The sequence below is a fragment of the Pogoniulus pusillus genome, chromosome 43 (genome assembly GCF_015220805.1).
Source record: "Pogoniulus pusillus isolate bPogPus1 chromosome 43, bPogPus1.pri, whole genome shotgun sequence".
Taxonomy (NCBI): domain Eukaryota; kingdom Metazoa; phylum Chordata; class Aves; order Piciformes; family Lybiidae; genus Pogoniulus; species Pogoniulus pusillus.
Window position 1 is genome coordinate 2,295,827 of NC_087306.1, and position 22,194 is coordinate 2,318,020.

The 22,194-nt window shown below is 63.3% G+C and overlaps 4 protein-coding genes and 1 long non-coding RNA gene across 10 annotated transcripts; 2 read left to right on the plus strand and 3 right to left on the minus strand.

Annotated features, from left to right (window-relative positions):
* The first annotated feature begins 229 nt into the window (after positions 1 to 229).
* On the plus strand, positions 230 to 4,760 carry SLC50A1 (solute carrier family 50 member 1). Its single transcript, XM_064176139.1, has 6 exons — positions 230 to 365; positions 1,400 to 1,477; positions 2,085 to 2,208; positions 2,301 to 2,462; positions 2,543 to 2,662; positions 4,195 to 4,760. The coding sequence occupies exons 1-6, from the start codon at positions 298 to 300 to the stop codon at positions 4,294 to 4,296; spliced, it is 654 nt and encodes a 217-aa protein (XP_064032209.1). The 5' UTR covers positions 230 to 297; the 3' UTR covers positions 4,297 to 4,760.
* A 456-nt stretch (positions 4,761 to 5,216) lies between these two features.
* LOC135192778 (uncharacterized) lies at positions 5,217 to 7,506 on the minus strand. 3 transcript variants are annotated; one of them, XR_010309027.1, is made up of 2 exons: positions 7,386 to 7,506; positions 5,217 to 5,777 (listed from the first exon to the last, which is right to left on the minus strand). It is a non-coding gene; the product is annotated as an uncharacterized LOC135192778 (long non-coding RNA). The 3 variants fall into 3 exon arrangements; XR_010309026.1 differs by lacking the exon at positions 7,386 to 7,506 and adding an exon at positions 6,801 to 7,375; XR_010309025.1 differs by lacking the exon at positions 7,386 to 7,506 and adding an exon at positions 6,785 to 7,375.
* Positions 7,507 to 7,531: 25 nt separating this feature from the next.
* Positions 7,532 to 8,181, minus strand: DPM3 (dolichyl-phosphate mannosyltransferase subunit 3, regulatory). 4 transcript variants are annotated; one of them, XM_064176152.1, is made up of 3 exons: positions 8,077 to 8,181; positions 7,703 to 7,840; positions 7,532 to 7,657 (listed from the first exon to the last, which is right to left on the minus strand). In XM_064176152.1, the coding sequence occupies exons 2-3, from the start codon at positions 7,832 to 7,834 to the stop codon at positions 7,556 to 7,558; spliced, it is 234 nt and encodes a 77-aa protein (XP_064032222.1). In that variant the 5' UTR covers positions 7,835 to 7,840; positions 8,077 to 8,181; the 3' UTR covers positions 7,532 to 7,555. The 4 variants fall into 4 exon arrangements, with proteins under 4 accessions (XP_064032222.1, XP_064032218.1, XP_064032220.1 ...); XM_064176148.1 differs by having other exon boundaries at positions 7,532 to 7,840; XM_064176150.1 differs by lacking the exon at positions 8,077 to 8,181 and adding an exon at positions 8,004 to 8,066 and having other exon boundaries at positions 7,532 to 7,840.
* Positions 8,182 to 11,080: 2,899 nt separating this feature from the next.
* KRTCAP2 (keratinocyte associated protein 2) lies at positions 11,081 to 12,560 on the minus strand. Its single transcript, XM_064176143.1, has 5 exons — positions 12,344 to 12,560; positions 12,053 to 12,207; positions 11,912 to 11,975; positions 11,386 to 11,452; positions 11,081 to 11,288 (listed from the first exon to the last, which is right to left on the minus strand). The coding sequence occupies exons 1-5, from the start codon at positions 12,543 to 12,545 to the stop codon at positions 11,168 to 11,170; spliced, it is 609 nt and encodes a 202-aa protein (XP_064032213.1). The 5' UTR covers positions 12,546 to 12,560; the 3' UTR covers positions 11,081 to 11,167.
* Positions 12,544 to 20,977, plus strand: TRIM46 (tripartite motif containing 46). The gene is made up of 10 exons (XM_064176063.1): positions 12,544 to 13,035; positions 14,049 to 14,307; positions 14,740 to 15,083; positions 15,212 to 15,355; positions 15,503 to 15,598; positions 15,724 to 15,977; positions 16,089 to 16,210; positions 17,771 to 18,070; positions 19,305 to 19,602; positions 20,269 to 20,977. Exons 1-10 carry the CDS (start codon positions 12,544 to 12,546, stop codon positions 20,642 to 20,644), a joined length of 2,685 nt encoding a protein of 894 aa, XP_064032133.1. The 3' UTR covers positions 20,645 to 20,977.
* The last annotated feature ends 1,217 nt before the right edge of the window (positions 20,978 to 22,194 follow it).

Here is a 22,194-nt window from a genome sequence, read left to right on the forward strand (position 1 = left end):
CCCTGCACCGGGGACACAGACCCCCGTGCATGGAGTCGTTGTACCTCCGCCACCCCTCCCCCCCCAGTTATGGGGTGCCCCTCGTGGGGCCGCCCCCTGCCCATCGCGGTGGTGGTCGGGCTGCTGGGACCGATGCCAGGACGCTCCCCGCAGGCTGCCCGTTCGGTGTCCGCCCTCCCCTTCCCCCCCCTCCCCGCTCCGCGCCCGATGTCGCGGCCGATCCCTCCCCGGTAGTGCGTCCCGCCCCGCCCGCCGCGGGCAGCGCCGCCCCCCCGGTGCCCGGTGCCACGGCCCGGCATGGCCCCGTTGGCGCTGCTCTCCGCCGCCTGCCTGGCCTTCACCCTCGCCATGTTCGGGACCGGCCTGTGAGCGGCACCGGTGGCGCGGGGAGGGGGATGCAGCGGCGCCGGTGCAATGCGGACCTTAAAGGGGGGGAGGGGGGTGCAAGGGGGAGGGCACTGGGGCAGGCCAGGGGTGGCAATGGGGGGCATGGGGAGGGCACTGGGGCAGCCCAGGGGGTACCTTGGGGCACATGGGGAGGGCACTGGGGCAGCCCAGGGGGTACCTTGGGGCACATGGGGAGGGCACTGGGGTAGCCAAGGGGGTACCTTGGGACACATGGGGAGGGCACTGGGGCAGCCCAGGGGGTACAGTGGGACACATGGGGAGGGCACTGGGGCAGCCCAGGGGGTACCTTGGGGAACATGGGGAGGGCACTGGGGCAGCCCAGGGGTGGCAATGAGAGCACGGAGAGGGCACTGAGGCAGCCCAGAAGGTGCAATGAGAGCATGGGGGGGACACTAGGGCAGCCCAGGGGGTACCGTGGGGCACAGGGGGAGGGCACTGGGGCAGCCCAGGGCTGGCAATGAGAGATGGGGAGGGCACTAGGGCAGTCCACGGGGTGCAGTGGGGCATATGGGGAGAGCACTGGGGATAGCCCAGGGGGTGGAATGGGGGGAATGGGGAGGGCACTGGGGCAGCTCAGAGGGTGCAGTGGTGTCATGGAGAGTTAGTGGGAAGGCACTGGGGTACAATGAGGAGGGCACTTAAGCAGCTCAGGGGGTGCAATGGGGGGCACTGGGTCCAATTCAGGGGGTGCAATGGAAGGGGAACTGAGGGTTGTAGTGCAGCAGGCACTGGGGTTTGGTGGAGCTGGGGTTGGGGTTGTGACAAAGCTGAAGGCAAGGGACAGCAGGGAACTGGGAATGTGGGGTGGGGGCCACTGTGTGTGTGTGTGGAGGGGCTTGGAAAGGCAGTTGGTTGCAAGTGCAGTGGTGCATGTTTCGAAGGGCTGCCTACTGGCTGCAAAGACTGCAGCCCTCCCTGCCCCCCCCCAGCACTGCACACCCCTCCCTGTGGTACCAGGCACACAGGAGGCTGCTGCCTTCCCTCTCCCTAGGTCTGACCTGCACCAGATGTTGGCAACTAAGAGTGTGGAGAACATCCAGTTCCTGCCTTTCCTCACCACCGATGTCAAGTACAGTGGGGGTCGGCCCCCGAGTTGGGAGTGGGAGGGGTCACGTGCAATTCGGCAGGGGGCTGTTTCTTAGCTCAAGGACTTGGACCTGTTGGAGCAGGGGCCAGAGGCGGCTACAGGAATGATGAGTGGGCTGGAAGCCCTCTGCTGCCAGGCCAGGTTGAGGCAAGGTGGGGTTGTTCAGCCTGGAGAAGGCTCCAGAAGAGACTTTCTGGTGGTGTTTAAGTACTTAAAAGAGATGATAAAAAAAAGTTGGGGAGGGACTTCTTAGCAGGGCCTCTTGTGACAGGACAAGGGGTGATGGTTTAAGTGAAAAGAGGGAGGGTTAGGCTGGATAGAAGAAAGTTTACACTTGAGGGTGGTGAGACCCTGGCCTAGGTTGCCCAGAGAGGTGGGAGATGCTCCATCCCTGGAAGCATTGTAAGGGTGGGGGAGGGATTTGGGAGCTCTGAGCAACCTGCTGTAGTTGCAGATGTCCCTGCTTACTGCAGGAGGGGTTGGAATAGATAACCTTTAAAGGTTCCTTCCCCCCCCCGAGCCATTCTGTAACTCTATGAGGGAGGGCAGAAGCCCCCAGTCGGCAGCATCTGTGCTGTTTGCCCTGCAGCAACCTGAGCTGGTTGGGCTACGGCTGCCTGAAGCAGGACTGGACACTGATCCTTGTCAACACCACCGGGGCAGCGCTGCAGACCCTCTACATCCTGGCGTACCTCTACTACAGCCCTGCCAAGGTGGGGTCTGAGCTGCCTGGGTCAATGTAGGGGAGGAGTTGGGGGGATGGGGGAGGCTCTCACTCTGACTCTCCTCCTCCTCTCTGCCTCAGTGCCCTGTGCTGCTGCGGAGCCTGCTGCTCCTGGCCGTGCTGGCCGCTGGCTATGGCTACTTCACCCTCCTGATTGCCGACACGGGGACGCGCCTGGCGCGCCTGGGGCTGTTCTGCAGCGTCTTCACCATCAGCATGTACCTGTCACCGCTGGCTGACCTGGTATGTGGGGCTTGGTGGGGGGTGAGAAGGTGGTGCTGGGTCTGCCTGCCCCAGGACCAGCCTGGCATATCCTCCTGCAGGCCAAGATTGTCCAGAGCAGGTCGACTCGCTGCTTGTCCTTCCCCCTGACCGTCACCACCTTCTTGGCCTCCACCAGCTGGACGCTCTACGGCCTGCAGCTCCATGACCCCTACATCACGGTGGGTTGGGGGTTGGTGGGTGGCTGGAGGATGCTATCCTCTGCTATCCAATCTCATTCCATTCTATCCAGTCCCATCCCATCCAGTCCCATTCCATCCCATCAGTCCTGTCTCATTCCGTCCAGTCCCATTCCATTCAGTTCCATCCTATCCAGTCCCATTCCATCTCATCTGACCCCATCCAATCCCATTCCTTTTGACTCCATCCCATTCCATTCCATCTAGTCCCATTCCCATTCCATTTGACCCCATCCAGTCCCATCCCATCTAGTCCCATCCCACCCCATCTAGTCCCATCCCACCCAACCCCATCCAGTCCCATCCCATCCAGTCCTGTCCTGTTTCATCCAGTCCTGTCCCATCCAGTCCCATTCCATCCCATCTGACCCCATCCCACCTAATCCTGTCCTGTTCCATCCAGTCCCATTCCATTCCACCCTATCCAATCCCATCTATTCCCATCCAACCCCATCCAGTCTCATTCTCATCCTATCTGACCCCATCCAGTCCCATTCCATCCCATGCAGTCCCATTCTCATCCTATCTGACCCCATCCAGTCCCATTCCATCCCATCTGACCCCATCCCACCCCATTCTGTTCCATCCATTCCTGTCCCATTCCATCCCATCCAATCCCATTGCACCCCATCCCATCTGACCCCCATGCAATCCCATCCATAGAATCATAGAATCAATGAGGTTGGAAGAGATCTCCAAGCTCATCCAGTCCAACCCATTCCCCAGCCCTATCCAGTCAACCAGACCATGGCACTAAGTGCCTCATCCAGGCCTTTCTTGAACACCTCCAGGGACGGTGATTCCACCACCTCCCTGGGCAGCCCATTCCATTCCCATCCCACCCAACCCCATCCAGTCCCATTCCAATCCCACCCAACCCCATCCAGTCCCATTCCATTCCCATCCCACCCAACCCCATCCAGTCCCATTCCCATCCCACCCGACCCCATCCAGTCCCGTTCCCATCCCACCCGACCCCATCCAGTCCCATTCCCATCCCACCCAACCCCATCCAATTCCCATCCCACCCAACCCCATCCAGTCCCATTCCAATCCCACCCAACCCCATCCAGTCCCATTCCATTCCCATCCCACCCAACCCCATCCAGTCCCATTCCCATCCCACCCGACCCCATCCAGTCCCATTCCCATCCCACCCGACCCCATCCAGTCCCGTTCCCATCCCACCCAACCCCATCCAGTCCCACTCCCATCCCACCTGCCCCCGCCCTGTCCCGTCACCCCGCGCGGCGCTCAGCCGAGCGGTTGGCACCAGGCCGACCCCTGCCCGGCGTCGCCTGCGTGGCGCGGCAGAGCCTGTGGCTGGGCTGGGCGAGATGAGTATTGATTGCAATTAATTAGATGGTATCAGGCCAATAAATCTCCCCCAGCAACGCGAGGCTGGCGGAGCGGCGGGGGTGGGGGGAGGCAGCAGCCTTGCAAGCTGGGCAGTTCCGCTCCCTCCCTCCCTCCCTCCCCACCCCCCACCCCAGCCCTGCCACATCCTCCCACAGATCCCCAACGTGCCGGGCATCCTCACCAGCCTCCTGCGGTTCTGGCTGTTCTGGCGGTACCCACCCGGCCAGGATAAACCCTACAGGCCCCTGCATGCCTGAGGGGACCCTGCTGGTCATCCCCTCCCTGCCCCCTCCTCAAAAGAAGGAGCCCACATGCGGACCAATGAAGGATCCTCCAACCCTTGCCAGTCTCTCCTGGCATGGACTGGCCCTGCTTGCTGAGCCCCAGCTGCCACTGCAGTGCTGCTGTTCCCTCAGCCAAGGGTTGCCTGCTCCCTACAGCTGCAGGGCCCAAGGAAGGCACTTCCTTGCCTTTGCCACGATGGTTTGCCCTCGGTGGCATCCTTCCAACTTTTGGTCCTTCAGTGATGGTTGAGTTGGACTCAGCAATGCCTTTGGGGTGCCAGGGGCTACCTCATCCCAGTCCCTGGGCACCCTGCCAGTCCCTGGGGACCCTGGACAGTCTTCCACGTGCCCTAGTGCAGGGCTGGGGTTGCTGGGCAGCTCTGCCCCTCTTTTGTACCAGTTCAAGTGCCTTTTAATAAATCAGAGCCTTCCCAGCACCTGCTTCTTGTCCCCTCCCTCCTCTGTGCTGGCTGTGGAGTTGGGGACAGCTCTTGTCCCCACAACCAGGATGACCCCAGGATGGTGGAGGGCACATCCTGGCACACCCTGGGGCTGAAAAAACCTCCTCCAGCAGCACTCACTCTCCAGCAGTGAGGAAGCATCAGACCCAGGAGCAGGGAGCGGGCACAGGGCTGGGTTGGGGCAGAGATGGGAGACTTTTGTGACCCTCCTGAGCAGCAGTCTGGGGGCAGGAGTCACAGAAGGGAAAGACAAAGTCTGCTCTGCAGCTTAGATGTGGAGCTTGCTGTGGCCACCACCGGGCTGGCAAACTGCTAATCGATGCAAACCCTCACTATGCCCACGGCCATCGAGGGCCCTCTGATCAGGCAGCTGCTGGCATCCACCCAAACCCGATTAACCATGATCTGCAATGAAGTTATCAGGCAACTGCATCAGCAGAGGGACAGGGATGCATTTGGGTGACCAAATTACACAAGAGTCACCACAGAGCCTTGCAGGAGAATCCCCTCCCCCCTCCAGCCATGGGTGAGGAGCCTGAGCCCTCACAGCTCCACTTGGTCAGGCTGGGCAGGTCCTCAGCCTCTTCCCCTACAGCTCTATTTGGTCAGGCTGGGCAGGTCCTCAGCCCCAGTCCCATGGCTCCACTTGGTCAGGCTGGGCAGGTCCTCAGCCTCATCCCCACAACTCCACTTGATCAGGCTGGGCAAGTCCTTAGCTCCAGTCCCACAACTCCACTTGGTCAGGCTGGGCAGGTCCTTAGCTCCAGTCCCACAACTCCACTTGGTCAGGCTGAGCAGGTCCTCAGCCTCATCCCCACAACTCCACTTGGTCAGGCTGGGCAAGTCCTCAGCCTCATTCCCACAGCTCCTCTTGGTCAGCCTGGGCAGGTCCTGCAGCCTGGCTGACGCAAGCCGGATTAAGGAAGCAGTGAGGAGGACTTTGGCAGAGGCTGTGCTGGGGCTCAGACGCTCACTTACACCTCGCAGCGTGGCCTGGGAAAAATCAATAAGAGAGGAGAAAGGCAGAACAGGCTGCGGGAAGGTGGTGGTGGCTTAGGGGACGCCAAGCTCCCGCTGCGGTGCCCCAGCTGGGGCGTCTGCTGGGCTCGCCTGGCATGCTCCATCTTGCCACTTGCAGCTTGCAGAGCCAGGGCTCCCCTCGCCCGCACCGGCTGCGCTCGCAGGTGTCTGTGCCCCAGGGCTTCCCTCTGGGGCTGCGCTCGCTCCCCTAGCAGCACTACCCCTAGCAGCCAGCAGCAGCAGCAGCTCCCAGCCCGGGTGAAGGTGCCCTGGGCTGGGGCAGCTTTCCCTGCTGACGCACCAGGCAGAAACTTTGCTGCCAACCGGTCGCTCCGGCTGCCATGCGCCGGGAGCTGCCGGGAGTGGCCGTGGCGTGGCACCACACGCGAGGCCGCGGGCGAGTGGAGCACCTCTCGGGGACGCAAACGCTCACAGCGGCCACGTGTCCGTTCAGGGTGAAGCTGCTGCTGCTGCGCTGCCGCTTGCAGAGCTGCTGGAAGGGCTGAGTCGTCCCTGAACGGTCAGGAGTAGCCCCTAGGTGGCTAGGAGTAGCCAGCAGAGGGTGGTGAGTAGCCCACGGAGGGCTCTGTGCCAAGGCTGAGGTCCCGGCACCAGAGAGGCACGAGGTGATGCCACCCCCACAAACAGCCACACAGAAGCAAAACCGTGGGAGCTGCCCACCCTGCTCCGAGTTGCCATTGTTGCTCAGGAAACAGCTAATTAGTTGCTCCTGCTAATTAGCCCAAGTCCTCCCTCATGATACCAACTGCTCCTTTTTGCAGAAGGATGCACAGTCGATAATTAAAAACAAGAAAGTCCTTTGGCAGGTATGTGAAGAAGCTGGGGAGGCTGCCAGCAAGGCAGGCCCCAGCATGATGTGTCACCACCAGCCGTGCAGCTCTTCCAGCCAGGCCGGCAGCGTGGGTCTCAACACCCCCCCCAGGATGGAGGGGTACCCCCCCCCGGACAGGGCCACCCACCTGTAGTTGGGCATACCTCTGCTGCAGGCTGCTTGCCCCCCCCTTCCTAGGGAAGCCCCAGCATGCTGCCTGCTGCTGCCCGTGGCAGGGGGGAGGTGCGCAGGGGAGCGGCAGCTCAGCGCCAGCAGGAGCAGGGAGCAGCCCCCCGGCGTGGGCTGAGCTGTCCCAGCAGGTCGGGGGCAGACCACAGGCTCTGGGTGCTCTACATTTTAAAAGCTATGCCGCCTGCTCCACCCAGCCAGGCTCTCTCCTCCTTCCCTTGGAAAACCGCCAGTGGGCTTGGGATGAGTCTTTTCCAGCTCCCCACCTGATGGTGTGAACCACATCTGAAAGCAGCTGGGAATGTGCTCTGCCCGCAGTGCTACCAAGCGCTGTGGGCCTCCAGGGCAAGGTCTGATCCTGTTCTCACCACCTTGTATCCCTGCCTCTGGAGTTGAGCTCCAAGAAGCTTGGAGAAACTGGGCTGGGCTGGGGCAGGGCACCTTCCCTGCAGGGTGATGGGAATGCCGAGAGGGGACCTGGGCCCATGTGGACACCCCTCGCCTGCACACAGCTTCCTCAACACCAGCCTCACGCCACGGGGAGAGGAGTAACTTCCCACCTGTGTGGCATCCAGCAGCATCCCCAGGGCCTTGGCTGCCCGAGGGCCCTAACCAGGGCAGCACCACCCAGGGAAGCCGCAGCTGAGGGCTCCCTGCTCCCCGATGCGCCCCCGGCCCGCTGGGCGCAGCGCACACCTCCGGCAGCCGCAGTGCCTCAGCTTTATTGGGCTCAGAAGCGCAGTCCTCGCCGGCGCAAGTCTGTCCGTGCCGCGCTGATGTGCTCCTGCAGCTCCGCGGCCGCCTCCTCGCAGTCGTTGAAGGTGGCCAAGCGGTAGCCCACGGTGGCCAGCGAGTAGCAACCGAAGGCTACCAGCAGGTAGATGGGCAGAGGCAGGAGGGCCTGCCGGAACGGGACCGGCAGCTGCAGCCCCGGCGGCGCCAGAGCCAGCGCGGCCCAGGCCGAGCCCAGCAGGGCGAGTCCACACAGCCACTGTCCCAACTTGGTCATGACGGCCTGCCAAGAGAGGAGCCGTGAGAACCGGACCGGACCGGACCGGACCGGACCGGACCGAACCGCGCCCGGCCCCGGCTCCCTGCGCTCCAACCCGCCGGGCTCGACCCCCTCCCGAGCCTCCCGAATAGAACCCGACCCCGAACCCCTCCTGGCCTTCGCCAACCAGCCACGGGAGACCGGCCTGCTCCGGGGCCTCTCGAACCGGTACCGATCCCGGTCCCAACCCCCGCCCCCACCTGGACAGGTCCCGGGCCCAGCACCCGCTCTCCCCCGTCGCCTAGATGACGTCAGGCCAGCGCCGCAGCGCGGGGGCCGCTGGGAGGTGTAGTGCGGGGTCCTGCGCCACGTCACAGCCGCCGCGGAGCGCCCCCTGCTGGCGGCAGCGCAGAGGTGTGCGCGGGGGTGGTGCGGAGCGCCCCCTGCTGGCGGCAGCGCAGAGGTGTGCGCGGGGGTGGTGCGGAGCGCCCCCTGCTGGCGGCAGCGCAGAGGTGTGCGCGGGGGTGGTGCGGGGCGCCCCCTGCTGGCGGCAGCGCGGAGGTGTGCGCGGGGGTGGTGCGGAGCGCCCCCTGCTGGCGGCAGCGCGGAGGTGTGCGCGGGGGTGGTGCGGGGCGGAGCGCGGCGGGCCGGGCTCACGGACACGGGCCCGGTGCCGAAGGAAACGCCGGGCTTTGTGGAACGTGGCGGGGACCGCAGGAAGCATCTGGTTTCCTCCGTGTCCGGCCTCGGCAGGCAGCAGGGGACTGGCGTGGGAGCCAGCCCTGCCAACCCTCTCACGGCTCGCAGGGAACCGAGCCCTTCTCACGGCCATCCCCCACCCCAACGCAGCCACGGTGCCCCGGGGCTCCCCCCTGCCCATCGCCGGGCCGGCACGAACGTGCCTTTGTTAGAGAGTCACGGAATGCCTTGGGCTGGGAGCGACCCTCGCAGCTCATCTTGCCCGACCCCTGCTGCGATCAGCGAGGACACCTCCGGCTGCATCGAGCTGCTCGGAGCCCCAGGAGCTTTGAGTGCCTCCAGCGATGAGGCCTCCGCCACAGCTCTGGGCAACCGTTTCCTGGGCTGCCTGGCAAGCAGCAGCGCCAGCAGGGTGAGAGAGGTGATTCTTTCTCTTTGCTCTGCTAAGATCCTGTCTGCTGCGTCCAGTTCCCAGCACAAGGACATGGAGCTGCTGGAGAAGGTCCAGAGGAGGCCACGAAGATGATCAGAGGGCTGGAGAACCTCTCCTGTGGGAACAAGCTGGGAGGGTTCACAGGATCACAGGATGTCAGGGGTTGGAAGGGACCCAAAGAGATCATCGAGCCCAACCCTCTGCCAGAGCAGGACCACACAATCTAGCACAGATCACAGAGGAGCTCATCCAGACAGGCCTGGAAAGTCTCGAGGGAAGGAGACTCCACAGCCTCTGTGGTGAGCCTGTGCCAGTGCTCTGGGACCCTTAGAGTCCAGAAGTTCTCCCTTGTGTTGAGCTGGAACCTCCTGTGCTGCAGCCTCCATCCATTGCTCCTTGTCCTATCCCAGGGAGCAGTGAGCAGAGCCTGACCCCCAGAGCCTGTCCCCACCTCCTCCTGACCTCCGGAGGCTGTCCCTGCCTCCTCCGGACCCCCAGAGCCTGTCCCCACCTCCTCCTGACCTGCAGAGCCTGTCCCCTGCTCCTCCTGAACCCCAGAGCCTGTCCCCACCTCCTCCTGACCCTCAGAGCCTGTCCCCCCCATCCTGACCAACCCTCAGATGTTTATAAACATTGATTAAATCCCCTCTCAGTCTTCTCTTCTCCAGACTAAGCAGCCCCAGGTCTCTCAGCCTCTCCTCATCAGGCAGTGCCCTCCAGTCCCCTCAGCATCCTTGTAGCCCTCAGCTGGACCCTCTCCAGCAGTTCCTGTCCCTCTGAAACTGGGGAGCCCAAAACTGAAGGCAGTATTCAAGATGAGGTCTCAGCAGAGCAGAGCAGAGGGGAAGGAGAACCTCTCTGGATCTGCTGGGCACACTCTGCTTAATACACACCAGGACCCCATTGGCCTTCTTGGCCTCCAGGGCACATTGCTGTGCCAGGGATGTTCTCCCCCAGCACTCCCAGGTCCCTCTCTACAGGGCTGCTCTCCAGCAGTCACCTCCCAGCCTGTCCTGCTGCAGTTTATTCTTCCTCCCCAGGTGCAGGACTCTGCACTTGTCCTTGTTGAGCCTCATTTGGCTCCTCTGTGCCCAGCTCTGCCTGTCCAGGGCTCTCTGGATGGCCTCGCAGCCTGCAGCTGTCTCAGCCAAGCCCTCCAGTTTGGTGTCATCAGCAAACTTGCTGAGCAGACTCTGTCTGTCTGTGCCCTCATCAGTGTCAATGAGTTGGGGCTGTTCAGGTTGGAGAAGACTCCAGGGAGAAATTACAGCTTCATTTCAGTACCTGAAGTGGGCTCCAGGAAAGCTGGGCAGGGACTTTTCACAAGGGCTTAGAGTGCTAGGATGAGGAGCAATGGCTTTGGCCTGGAAAAGGGGAGGCTGAGACTGGAGATTAGGAAGATATTCTTTAGAGTGAGGGTGGTGAGACACTGGCACAGGTTGCCCAGGGAGGTTGTGGATGCCCCATCCCTGGAGGTGTTCAAGGCCAGGCTGGATGGGTCGTTAAGCAACCCAGTCTAGTGTGTGAGGTGTCCCTGCCCATGACAGGAGGTTGGAACTGGATGATCTCTTAAGGTTCTTCCCAACCTGACCCAGTCTGGGATTGTATGAATCATGCACATTGCCAGCAGTTGTTCTGCCAAGTGCTGGCACCCTTGGCTGTACCAGTAAAGGGGCCTGATGGCAGGTGGGGAGTGAGGTTGCTTCTCCACAGCTCCCCTTCCCCATCACCCACCAGAGCCCTGAGCCACAGGGACACCCCCCCACAGCCCCCCTGCTGCCTCCCTCCAGCCGGGCCAAGCCCCTGAGGCGCTGAAGCCTGCTCCAACCCGCCCAGCTCCGCTGGGATTTTCCTCTCCTGCAGGTCCAGGCAGACAAGGAACCATCAGCTCATCCTCCCTGTGAGGCAATGGGGGCGCAGGGGGGGGGTGTCGGTGGCTGTCAGCTCACTTTTGCCACACTCCACTGGCCTTTCAGAGCCCCCTCGGGCAGTGCAAACCCACCCAAGGCTCTGCTGCAACCTGCAGAAGTGACTGAGGTAGCTCTCAGCCATGTGGGCTTGAAGCAGTGTGAGAAAAACTGGTCCCAGAGCTGGCAGAGGAACCAAACCCACAGCAGCTGCAGGCGAGGAGCTACAAAGAAATGGCTTTATTGGGTGGCTGAGACCCTCGGTCTGGCTCAGTGGGGAGGGGGCTGCCCAGGGGAAGGGGCAGGAGGACATCAATTCCTCTTTCTGCCTTTGCCAACAGCCTTGGCAGGAGCAACAACAGGCGCTGAGGACTGGTAGAGGGTGGAGGAGATCTTGTTGATGTAGTAGAGGCCAACCATGGAGAAGATGAGGCTGCAGGGGAAGAAAAGTACTCATCACCTGGGTTGAGTTTTGGGCCCCTCACTACAGGGTCGTTGGCAGCAGCTTCCAGGGCAGGCTCCAGACTTACCAGGTGGTCACACAGACTCGGTGAATGAGGCCAGAGGCAAAGAGAGCCAGCAAGAGGCAAGTGAGGACTGCAGGGGATTAAACAGGAGAGAGAAAAGCTGCAGCCACACCGCCCTAACGTGGCAACCTCAGAGCAGCAGGGGCCAGGGGCATAGAGGTGCAGCAGAACAAACTTGCCTAGGGTGGAGCTACCAGGGCCAGGCATTGGAACAGGCTGCCCAGGGAGGTGGCAGAGTCACCACCCCCGAGATGTCCAAGAAATCATAGGACCAAGCAGGTTGGAAGAGACCTCCAAGCTCATCCAGTCCAACCTAGCACCCAGCCCTGGCCAATCAACCAGACCACGGCACTAAGTGCCCCATTCCTGTCATCTTGGACACCTCACGGCACAGAGGCACACGACTTTAGTGGCCACGGTGGTGTTGGGCTGACCCACGATCTCGGGAGGGCTTTTCCACCCCAGATGTTAGGACTCCATGACCTGATTGATGCCTGTGCCCCTCTGCCCACCCTGCCGCAGCACTTACTCTCGGGGAATATCTTGGCCTGGAAGCCCTTGCCGAAGACGAGGTTCTCCAGGTTGTTGAAGGCCTGGCCGGTGAGTTAAGGGACAGAACGGGACCCTGCAGCCCCGTCCCGGCCCCGCTCCCCGCTGCCCGGAAGGATACGGTGAGGGAGCAGACGAAGAGCGCAGAGCCCAGCAGCCCGCCCTGGATCGTCAGCCACTCGGTGGAGGCCAACTGCCGGCTGTACATCTGCATCCCGGCGAACAGCAGCAGCGACAGCAGCGACGAGAGCGCCAGCGAAGTGCCCGTACCTACGGCTGGGGCCGCGGGACCGCCTTAGCGAGGCACCGGCACCGGGGCCAGCGCCACGACGGCGCCATGCCCATGCCCACCCTCACGTCCCAGCTCGCCCCTAGCCGCCCGCCCTGGCCGCCCCCCCGTGCCCGCCGTTACCCATCGTGCCCCGCGGTGTCGCCCCCGTGCCCGTCCCGGTGCCGGTGCCCTGCTCTGCGCACGCGCCCGGAGGCGGGGCACGGCGGCAGCGCGCGGGGGGGCGCTGCGCGTGCGGCCCCGCCCCGCTCCTCCCCGCCTGCGCCGCGCTCCGGTAGGCTGCGGACACCCCCTGGCGGCCGGGGGCGGCGCTGCAGCCCTCCATGGCTCTCTCTCGCGCGCGCCCCCTGGCGGCGGGGAGAGAGAGGCGCAACCGGCGGACCGGGACGCGGGACGTCCCCCCCGCAGCACCGGTACCGGTACCGGCAAAGGGGTTCTGCTCAGCTCCGCTCAGCCCGCTCCCGAGGTTTGTCCCGGGAGCCGCTCCTCGATCCGCGCTGCCGTCTGTACGGGCTCGGCGCAGCGGGGGGGCCGGAGATGCGGCGGAATCCTCCCGGTGCCGCCCCGCCACCGCCCCTCGCCGTCCCCCCACCGCCGCCGCCGCTACCGCCGGGGAGGGTCCCGCGGAGCATGCGCACCGCCGCCCCCCGCCCTCCCCCCGGCTCCGCCGCTCCCTGCAACAGACCGGCGCTTCCGCGGCCGCCGCTACTGCCGCCGCCGCGGGGACCGGCGCCGGCAGCGGGCGAGAAGCCATGGCCGAAGGCGAGGACCTGCAGACCTTCACCTCCATCATGGACGCTCTCGTCCGCATCAGCGTGAGCAGCGGCCGCGGCAGGGGTGTGGGGGGGTCACCGCGGGGCTGCCGGGCCGGGCTCTCCCGGGACCGATGTCGCCATGGCAACGCGCCGGGGCCCGATGGCGAGGGTGCCCTTGAGGGCTGGACAGGCTGCAGCGAGGCCTCGGACCCGGGCCCCGACCCACCGGGTGCCCATCCTCGGGAAAGGCCAGCAGCTGCCCCCCCCTTGCACTGTGCCACTGCCGGGGCTGCGAGCACCGACAGGGCCGGGAGCTGCCTGCACACTCATGGGTGTGGGTCCAGGTCCCCATCCTGGTCCTGGCCCTGTGACTGGTCCTGGCTCTGATCCTGGCGTGCAGCCCTTGTGCCAGCCTCAGCCCCAAACCCCATCTTGATCCCAGCCTTGGTCACCATCCTGGTACTGGTCCCAGTGCTGGTCCTGATCCTTACCCTAATGCTGGTCCTGATCTTGACCCCAATGCTGGTCCTGATCCCAGCCCTGGTTCTGGGGCCAGGCCTGATCACAGATTTCGTGCTTGTCCTGGCTCTGATCCCAGTGCTGGTCCTGGTCCCAGCCCTGGTACTGGCCCTGGCTCTGGTCCCAGTGCATGGCCCTGGTGCTGGTCTCAGCTGCAGTCACCATCCCTATCTCAGCTCTGGTCCCTGGCCTGGTTTTGGTCCTGATCCTGACTCTGGTACTGGTGCCAGGCCTGATCCTGGCTCTCCTGCTGGTCTCAGACCTGGTGCTGGTCCTGGCTGTAATCCCAGTATTAGTCTTGGTCCTGGCCCTGGCACTGCCCCAGCCCCAATCCTCATTCTCTTCCCAGCTTTGGTCCCCATCCTGGTGCTGATCCCAGTGCTGGTCCTGATCTGCTGCTCCTGGCCTTGCTTTCCTGGTCCCAGTCCTGGTCACATCCCCAGCGCAGGACCTGCCTCTGCTCTCAGCACTGATCCTGGCCCCTCTCCTGACCCTGGTCTCCATCATGGCCGTGGTCCATCCGCAGTGGGTGATGCTCCCCTCTCTCTCCCCAGACCAGCATGAAGAACATGGAGCGGGAGCTGGTGTGCCCGGTGTGCAAGGAGATGTACAAGCAGCCACTGGCCCTGCCCTGCACACACAACGTCTGCCACGTCTGTGCCAGCGAGGTGCTGCTGCAGCATGGCTACCTCTGCTGCGACCCCACCTCCGAGCCCTCCTCACCCGCTGCCACCCCCACCACCCGCAGCCCCCGCCTGGGGCGCCGCTCTCTGGCACCCAAGCCCGACCGCCTCGACCGCCTCCTGAAGTCAGGTGGGACGTGGGCATGGTCGGAGGGCATGGTCGGAGGGCTGGAGGGAATGAGGGGGTGGCTGGAGGGCATGAGGATGGCTGGAAGGCATGAGGAGATGGCTGGAGGGCACACAGGGACAGCTGGCAGGCATGAGGGGACAGCCGGAGGGCTTGAGGGGATGGCTGGAGGGCATGAGGGGACAGCTGGAGGGCATGAGGGGACTGCTGGAGGGCATGGGGATGGCTGGAGGGTACAAGGAGATGGCTGGAGGGCACACAGGAACAGCTGGCAGGCATGAGGGGACAGCTGGAGGGCATGGGGGTGACTGGAGGGCATGAGGGGACAGCTGAAGAGCACACAGGGACAGCACCTATGGGCTCCCACACAAGGAAGCCCGAACAAGTGTGGGGCGCTGCACCCCGCCTGATGGCCTCCTCATCTCCTTCCTGCAGGCTTTGGCACGTACCCGGGACGCAAGCGGGGCACTGTGCACCCCCAGACCATCAGCTTCCCCTGCCCAGCCTGCCAGCGGGACGTGGACCTGGGTGAGCGGGGCCTGGGCAGCCTCTTCCGCAACCTGACGCTGGAGCGGGTGGTGGAGCGCTACCGCCAGACCATCAACATCAGCGCTGCCATCATGTGCCAGTTCTGCAAGCCCCCGCAGCTGGAGGCCACCAAGGGCTGCACCGAGTGCAAGTCCAGCTTCTGCAACGAGTGCTTCAAGCTCTACCACCCCTGGGGCACCCAGAAAGCCCAGCACGAGCCCACGCCCCCCACCCTCACCTTCCGACCCAAGGTAGGACCTCCCTGCTGGGGGTCTTCTTTCCCTGCGTGGGATGTGGTGGGTACTGGGAGGAGACACTGGGTTGAGGGGGAGAGGGGTTGCCCCAGAGCCCTGCTGAGCTCCCCCCTGTGCCCGTGCAGGGGTTGATGTGCCCGGAGCACAAGGAGGAGGTGACTCACTACTGCAAGACCTGCCAGCGGCTGGTGTGCCAGCTCTGCCGCGTGCGCCGCACTCACACCAGCCACAAGATCACTCCGGTGCTCAGCGCCTACCAGGCCCTCAGGGTAAGGGCCACACGACCACGCTCGGGGTAGAGATTGGGCTCGGCGAGAAGGAACTGTGGGCACTGCCAGGAGCCCGATGCGGAAGGGGTGCGCTGGCTGCGGAGGTTGGGGGCTGCCAGCGCCTTCACCTCACCTCCTTCCCTGCAGGAGAAGCTGACGAAGAGCCTTGCCTACATCCTGAACAGCCAGGACACGGTGCAGACCCAGATTGCTGAGCTGGAGGAGACGGTGAAGCACACGGAGGTGAGGGCAGAAGGTGCCCCACCTGTCCCTCGTGCTGCCCCTTTGGGCCGTGGGGATGGCACTGCCAGCTTGGTCCCCTCTCTGCCCTGGCCCCTGCGGTGTGCTGACCTTACTGTGCTTGGCAGGTGAACGGCTCGCAGGCCAAGGAGGAGGTGTCACAGCTGATCCAGGGGCTGTGTGCCATACTGGAGGAGAAGCGAGCCACCCTGCTGCAGGCCATCGAGGAGTGCCAGCAGGAGCGGCTGGCCAGCCTGCACTGCCAGATCCAGGAGCACCAGGCCATGCTGGAGAACTCGGGCATGGTAGGCTATGCCCAGGAGGTGCTGAAGGAGACTGACCAACCCTGCTTTGTCCAGGCTGCCAAGCAGCTGCACAACAGGTACCAGGATGGGGGGACCCGGGCTGGCATGGGGCTGCTGGGGGAGATGAGGGCTCCCTGGTGCCCAAGGCACCTGCTGTGTTCCACTGTGATGCCTCTCTTGTGCCACAGGATCCTCAGGGCCACCGACTCGCTGCAGAGCTTCCGTCCTGCAGCCACAGCCTCCTTCAGCCACTTCCAGCTGGACGTCAGCAGGGAGCTGAAGCTGCTCACCGACCTGGCCTTCATCCGAGGTAAAGGCAGCAGGACCCGGGCACCGGCTGTGCCCCGAGTGGAGGTGCAGCCCCTGCGGGCAGAGCGGCTCCTTGCCCGCCTTGGTGCCAGAGCTGGGACCCGGCCGCGGAGGGCTGCGCTCGGGCGGGTGCTTGCGGATCTGCCGGTCCCCCTCCCCGTCAGGGATGGCCCCAGCAGCCCCCAAAGGCATCCCTGCCCCTGCCCTGCCCTGTGCCAGGGGAGCCAAGCGAGGTGACAGGCCAGGCAGGGCCGTGGTGCCAGGTAAGGGCAGGCGGAGCACCGGAGGGTGAGTACGGAGCTGCCCCTCTGCAGGGCAGGCGCTTCCCCGCAGGGCAGGAGCCGTGGTCCTGCCGCGCCGCTGGCAGCACTGTTCAGACCTGCTTCTACCTCTCTTTGTTTATAGGCTGAGGCCGCTGCTGAGTCGTCACCGAAGTAACTTGAGGCAAGTCACACCCCTGCCCCAGAGCCGGCCCCGCTCTCTCTGTCCCATCCCTCCATCCCCACTCCCGCCCCCCGCTGACATCCTCCATCCCCATCCCGCCTGCTGCTGGGGGCAGGCAGTTGCTCAGCCCCCCCCATCCGCTGCTGCTCCTCCTCTCTTGCCACCTCCTCGCCCCATTTCTGTTCCCCCTCTCACCCTATCTCTGTCACCCTCCCCACTCCATTTCTGTCACCCTCCTCACCCCATTTGTAGCCTACTCTCCCCCCATTTTCATCCTCCTCTCACCGTGTTTCCACCTCTCTCTTTCTGTCCCTCTTCTTGCCCCATTTTTGTCCCTCTGTCACCCCATTTCTATCACCCACCAAGCCCCATTTCCACCCTCCTCACCCCGTTTCTGTCCCCTTGCCCCATTTTTGTCCCTGTCACCCCATTTCTATCACACTCTAAGCCCCATTTCCACCCTCCTCACCCTGTTTCTGTCCCCTTACCCCATTTTTGTCCCTTTGTCACCCCATTTCTATCACCCTCCAAGACCCATTTCTGTCCCCTTGCCCCATTTTTTGTCCCTCTGTCACCTCGTTTCTATCACTCTCCAAGCCCCATTTCCATCCTTCTCACCCCATTTCTGTCCTCTTGCCCCACATCCACCCTATTCTCACCCCATCTCCATCCCCATCTTGCCCCATTTCCATCCCCTGGCCTTGCCCCATCTCCCTTCTCCTCGCCCCACTTCCACCCACCCTCATCTCCCCATCCTGCCTCACTGCTCCTGCTGTGCTGCCGGCATCTTCGCACTGCTCCACCATCCCCATCTCCTCCCCTCCTCCTCTCCTGCTGCCTCCATCCTCTCTCTTTCTCTCTCTCTCTCCTCCCTCCCCGACTTGCACTCAGCCTGTCTGGTCCCTGGAGCCCCCCACAGCAGCGAGCTCCTCTGTCTCCCCGACTCTCGCTCTCCTCTGGTGCCTACACACGGTCTCCGCAGTCAGACTCCCCCTAGACTCCTGCTGGTTGTGCGTCCGTGCGTCCGTCCGGAATGTCCCTTCCCTGCATCTGGCTGCCTCCCCGCCTGCCGGGGGGGGGGATGCTGCCTGATGCCCGCCGGTGCCTCTCCCCGCAGCCCCCGAGGCTCCCGTCATCGACACGCAGCGCACCTACGCCTACGACCAGATCTTCCTGTGCTGGCGCCTGCCGCAGCACTCGCCGCCCGCCTGGCACTACACGGTGGAGTACCGCAAGACCGACTCCAAGGCCAAGGGGCTGAAGCTGTGGCAGCGGCGAGAGGAGGTGCGTGGCACCAGTGCCCTGGTGGAGTACCTGGACACCGACAGCGTCTACGTGCTCCGGGTGAAGGGCTGCAACAAGGCAGGTTTCGGGGAGTACAGCGAGGACATCTACCTGCACACGCCGCCCGCCCCAGGTGAGGGGTGCCAGGGGATCACAGGGTCACAGGATGTTAGGGGTTGGAAAGGACCCAGGGAGAGATCATCGAGTCCAACCCCTCCCCCTGCCAGAGCAGGACCACACAATCTAGCACAGATCACAGAAGAACACATCCAGACAGACCTTGAAAGTCTCTAGGGAAGGAGACTACACAATATCTATGGGGAGCCTGTGCCAGTGCTCTGTGACCCTTAGAGTCAAGAAGTTGCCCCTTGTGTTGAGCTGGAATCTCCTGTGCAGCTTACACTCATTGCTCCTTGTCCTATCCCAGGGAGCAGTGAGCAGAGCCTGTTCCCACCTCTGGACTCCCAGAGCCTGTCCCCCCTCTCCTGACCCCCAGCCCTCAGATGTTTATAAACATTGATTAAATCCCCTCTCAGTCTTCTCTTCTCCAGACTAAGCAGCCCCAGGTCCCTCAGCATCTCCTCATCAGGCAGTGCCCTCCAGTCCCCTCATCATCCTTGTAGCCTCTCCAGCAGTTCCTGTCCCTCTTCAACTGGGGAGCCCAAAACTGAAGGCAGTATTCAAGATGAAGTCTCAGCAGAGCAGAGGGGAAGGAGAACTTCCCTTGATCTGCTGGACACACTCTGCTTAATACACACCAGGACCCCATTGGCCTTCTTGGCCTCTAGAGCACATTGCTGTGCCATGGATGTTCTGCCCCAGCACTCCCAGGTCTCTCTCCACAGGGCTGCTCTCCAGCAGTCACCTCCCAGCCTGTCCTGCTGCAGTTTATTCTTCCTCCCCAGGTGCAGGACTCTGCACTTGTCCTTGTTGAGCCTCATTTGGCTCCTCTGTGCCCAGCTCTGTCTGTCCAGGGCTCTCTGGATGGCCTCGCAGCCTGCAGCCGTCTCAGCCAAGCCTCCCAGTTTGGTGTCATCAGCTATGATCAGTGCTGAGCAGACTCTGTCTGTCTGTGCCCTCATCAATGTCATTGATGAAGATGTTGAACAGGACTGGACCCAGCACTGATCCCTGGGCGACTCCACTGGTTACAGCTCTCCAGCTGGACCTAGCACCATTGATCACTGCTCTTTGAGCTCTTGTACCCAGTTCCCAATCCACCTCACTGCCTGCTCTTCCTTCCCAAGCTTCCTGAGCTTGCTCACCAGGATATCAATGGGACTGGGGTCAGGGGGAGAGGCGCCCAGCCAGAGCTCTTTGCAGGCTGCTTGTGCCATCCTTCTCACTTCTCCTCCTCCTCCCTGCAGTCCTCAACTTCTTCTTGGACAACCGTTGGGGCTTCAACCGGGACCGGTTGGCCATCAGCAAGGACCAGCGCGCGGTGCGCAGCGTCCCTGGCATCCCCATGCTCTTTGCCGCCGAGCGCCTCATGACCAGCTGCCACCTCTCCATCGACCTGGTCATCGGCGACGTGGCCATCACCCAGGGCAAGAGTTACTGGGCCTGCTGCGTGGACCCCAGCTCCTACTTGGTCAAGGTGGGCGTGGGGCTAGAAAGCAAGCTGCAGGAGTGGTTCCAGGTGCCACAGGATGTGGTGAGCCCCAGGTGAGTGGAGGGGGCTTGGTGGATGCAGGGTAGGGGCTCTGTGTGTGTGTGTCAGGGGTGTCCTCCACCTCTTCCTACTTCTCTGGTGGGTGTGGAGGGGAGATGTTGAGATACTGGAAGGTGTCCAGAGAAGGGCAACAAAGCTGGTGGGAGGTTTGGAACACAAACCTTGTGAGGAGAGGCTGAGGGAGCTGGGGGTGTGCAGCCTTGGAGAAGAATAGGCTCAGGGCAGCTGTCTACAACTACCTGAGGGAAGGCTGTCACCAGGTGGGGGTTGGTCTCTTCTGCCAGGCAACCAGCAACAGAACAAGGGGACACAGTCTCCAGCTGTGCCAGGGGAGGTCTAGGCTGGATGTTAGGAGGAAGTTGTTGCCAGAGAGAGTAATCGGCATTGGAATGGGCTGCCCATGGAGGTGGTGGAGTCGCCATGCCTGGAGGTGTTGAAGCAAAGCCTGGATGGGGCACTTAGTGCCATGGTCTGGTTGATTGGATAGGGCTGGGTGCTAGGTTGGGCTGGATGAGCTTGGAGGTCTCTTCCAGCCTGGTTGATTCTATGATTCTATGGCTCAGAAAGTATCAATTAGCAATGCAGTCACACTGAAAAATGGGTTCTGCTTCTGCGAGGTTTGGCTGTCTGAGGAGAGTTCTGTCCCTTGTGTGCCACAGGTATGACCCCGACAGCGGGCACGACAGCGGGGCAGAGGACACGACGGTGGAGGCACCCCCACCCTATGCCTTCCTCACCATTGGCATGGGCAAGATCTTGCTGTCCCACGGCTCAGCGCTCACCTCCCGCGACCCCAACGGCTGCACCGTGCCCTTGCCCCCACGCATTGGCATCTGCCTGGACTATGAGCAGGGCAAGGTGAGCTTCTACGACGCCGTCTCCTTCCGCGAGCTGTGGGAGTGCGGCGTGGACTGCTCCGGGCCTGTCTGCCCAGCCTTCTGCTTCATCGGAGGGGGTGCCCTGCACCTCCAGGAGCTGGTGGCTAACAAGCAGGAGCGTAAAGTGACCATCGGGGGCTTTGCCAAGCTGGACTGAGCCGTGCCCGTGCTCCCCCCGCATGTGCGCTGGCTGTGATGCCCAAGTGCCCGGAGAGCTCCAGGGCCTGGGGGACGCGAGCGAGCAGGGAGCGGAGCAGAGCGGAGCGAGGGCAGCCCCAGCTCTGCTGGGCCGTGCCAGGTGTTTGTTTTGTGGGACTGGGGTGGGGATGGGGACAGCTCTGCTGTCCCCTTCTCTCTCTGCCTGCCTGCCTGCCCCTCTGCCCAGTTTGGCTCAAGGCTGTTTGAGCTGGGGCCATGAGCAGGGCTGGGCAGAGGGTCAGCCCTTAGAGACCGACCAGGCTAGGGGAGTGCAAGCGGGACATGGGGCTGAGTGGGGAAGGGGGTGGGGGGGGTTGGCAGGTGACAGTGGGTGGGAGAGGCTGGGTGCTGGCTGGGTGGGGGAGGCAGCTGGGTGTGGGGAGAGAGGGTGGTGGTGGGGGGGAGGGCTGGGCTGGAATGAGGTGTGAAGGCTTTTTTAGTAAAATGGCTCATTTTCGATTGGTTCCCCTGGCTGCAGTGCCACAGCCTGGCATGGCCACCGTGGCTGGGCACAGCCACCGTGGCCGGGCACAGCCACCATGGCCGGGCACAGTTGTGACCACCAGGCACAGCTGCCATCACCAGGCACAGCCACCATGGCTGGGCACAGCCACTGCAGCCAGGCATGGCCACTGCAGCTGGACACAGCTGCCGCTGGGTCCCTCCCGTGGGCTGCTGAGTTGTGGGACCTCAGTGTCCCTTAACCTCCCCCTGGAGTATCAGAGTGCTGCTGGCTGCTGTGCCCTGTCCCCAGGGGAGCCACTTGCTCGGCCTGCCCTGCCTGTCCCCATGCCTGCACATGCTCAGGAGGGACACATTCGAGCCCTTTACACCACTTGGTGCCAAACAGGGGCGGGCTGGGGCTGTGGGGGTCAGGATCTGACCCTGCTGTGAGCCACACAGGGCCACCCTCCCCCGGGAGGGCCTGTGCTGGTGCCCCTGCTCTGGGGCCCGCCCGAGCTGCTGTAGTTTTCTCCTGGGTTCTCTTACATTTGCTGTATTTTCATGGTTTCCTACAATAAATGCAATGCCAGACTCCTCTGGAGACAACCTGCTCAGGGATGCCCACTGGGCCACCACGAACCCTGGTACTGGGGGCTGCGGGGTGCTGGCTGTTCCCCAGGGTGCAGTGCCAGTCAGTGAAGCTGTGGGGCTGGGCTGGACTGAGCTGACCTTCAGGTTGTGGCCAGCAGAGGCCAATCCTGCCCAGGGAAGGGCTTGGGGCAGCCTGGGCAGTGCTGACGTGTCCAGTCCCAGCCCATACTCTGCCAGGACACGTGGCTGCTGCCACCCCATCCTGGGGTGCTCCTGGAACTGCCACTAGTGGGGACCTTGATGGCCCTAGAGAAAACCCCTTCTAGTGTCAGTGAGGGGGGTCTCACGAGTGGCTAGTCCAGCCTGGGAGGGCTGCTGGGCACTGGGGCATCTTCTTGGGGTAGGCAGCAAAAGCTGGACCCACCACCTGGGTACCTGCATTCCACAGGGCCCTGGGTAGAGCATGGCAGGTGG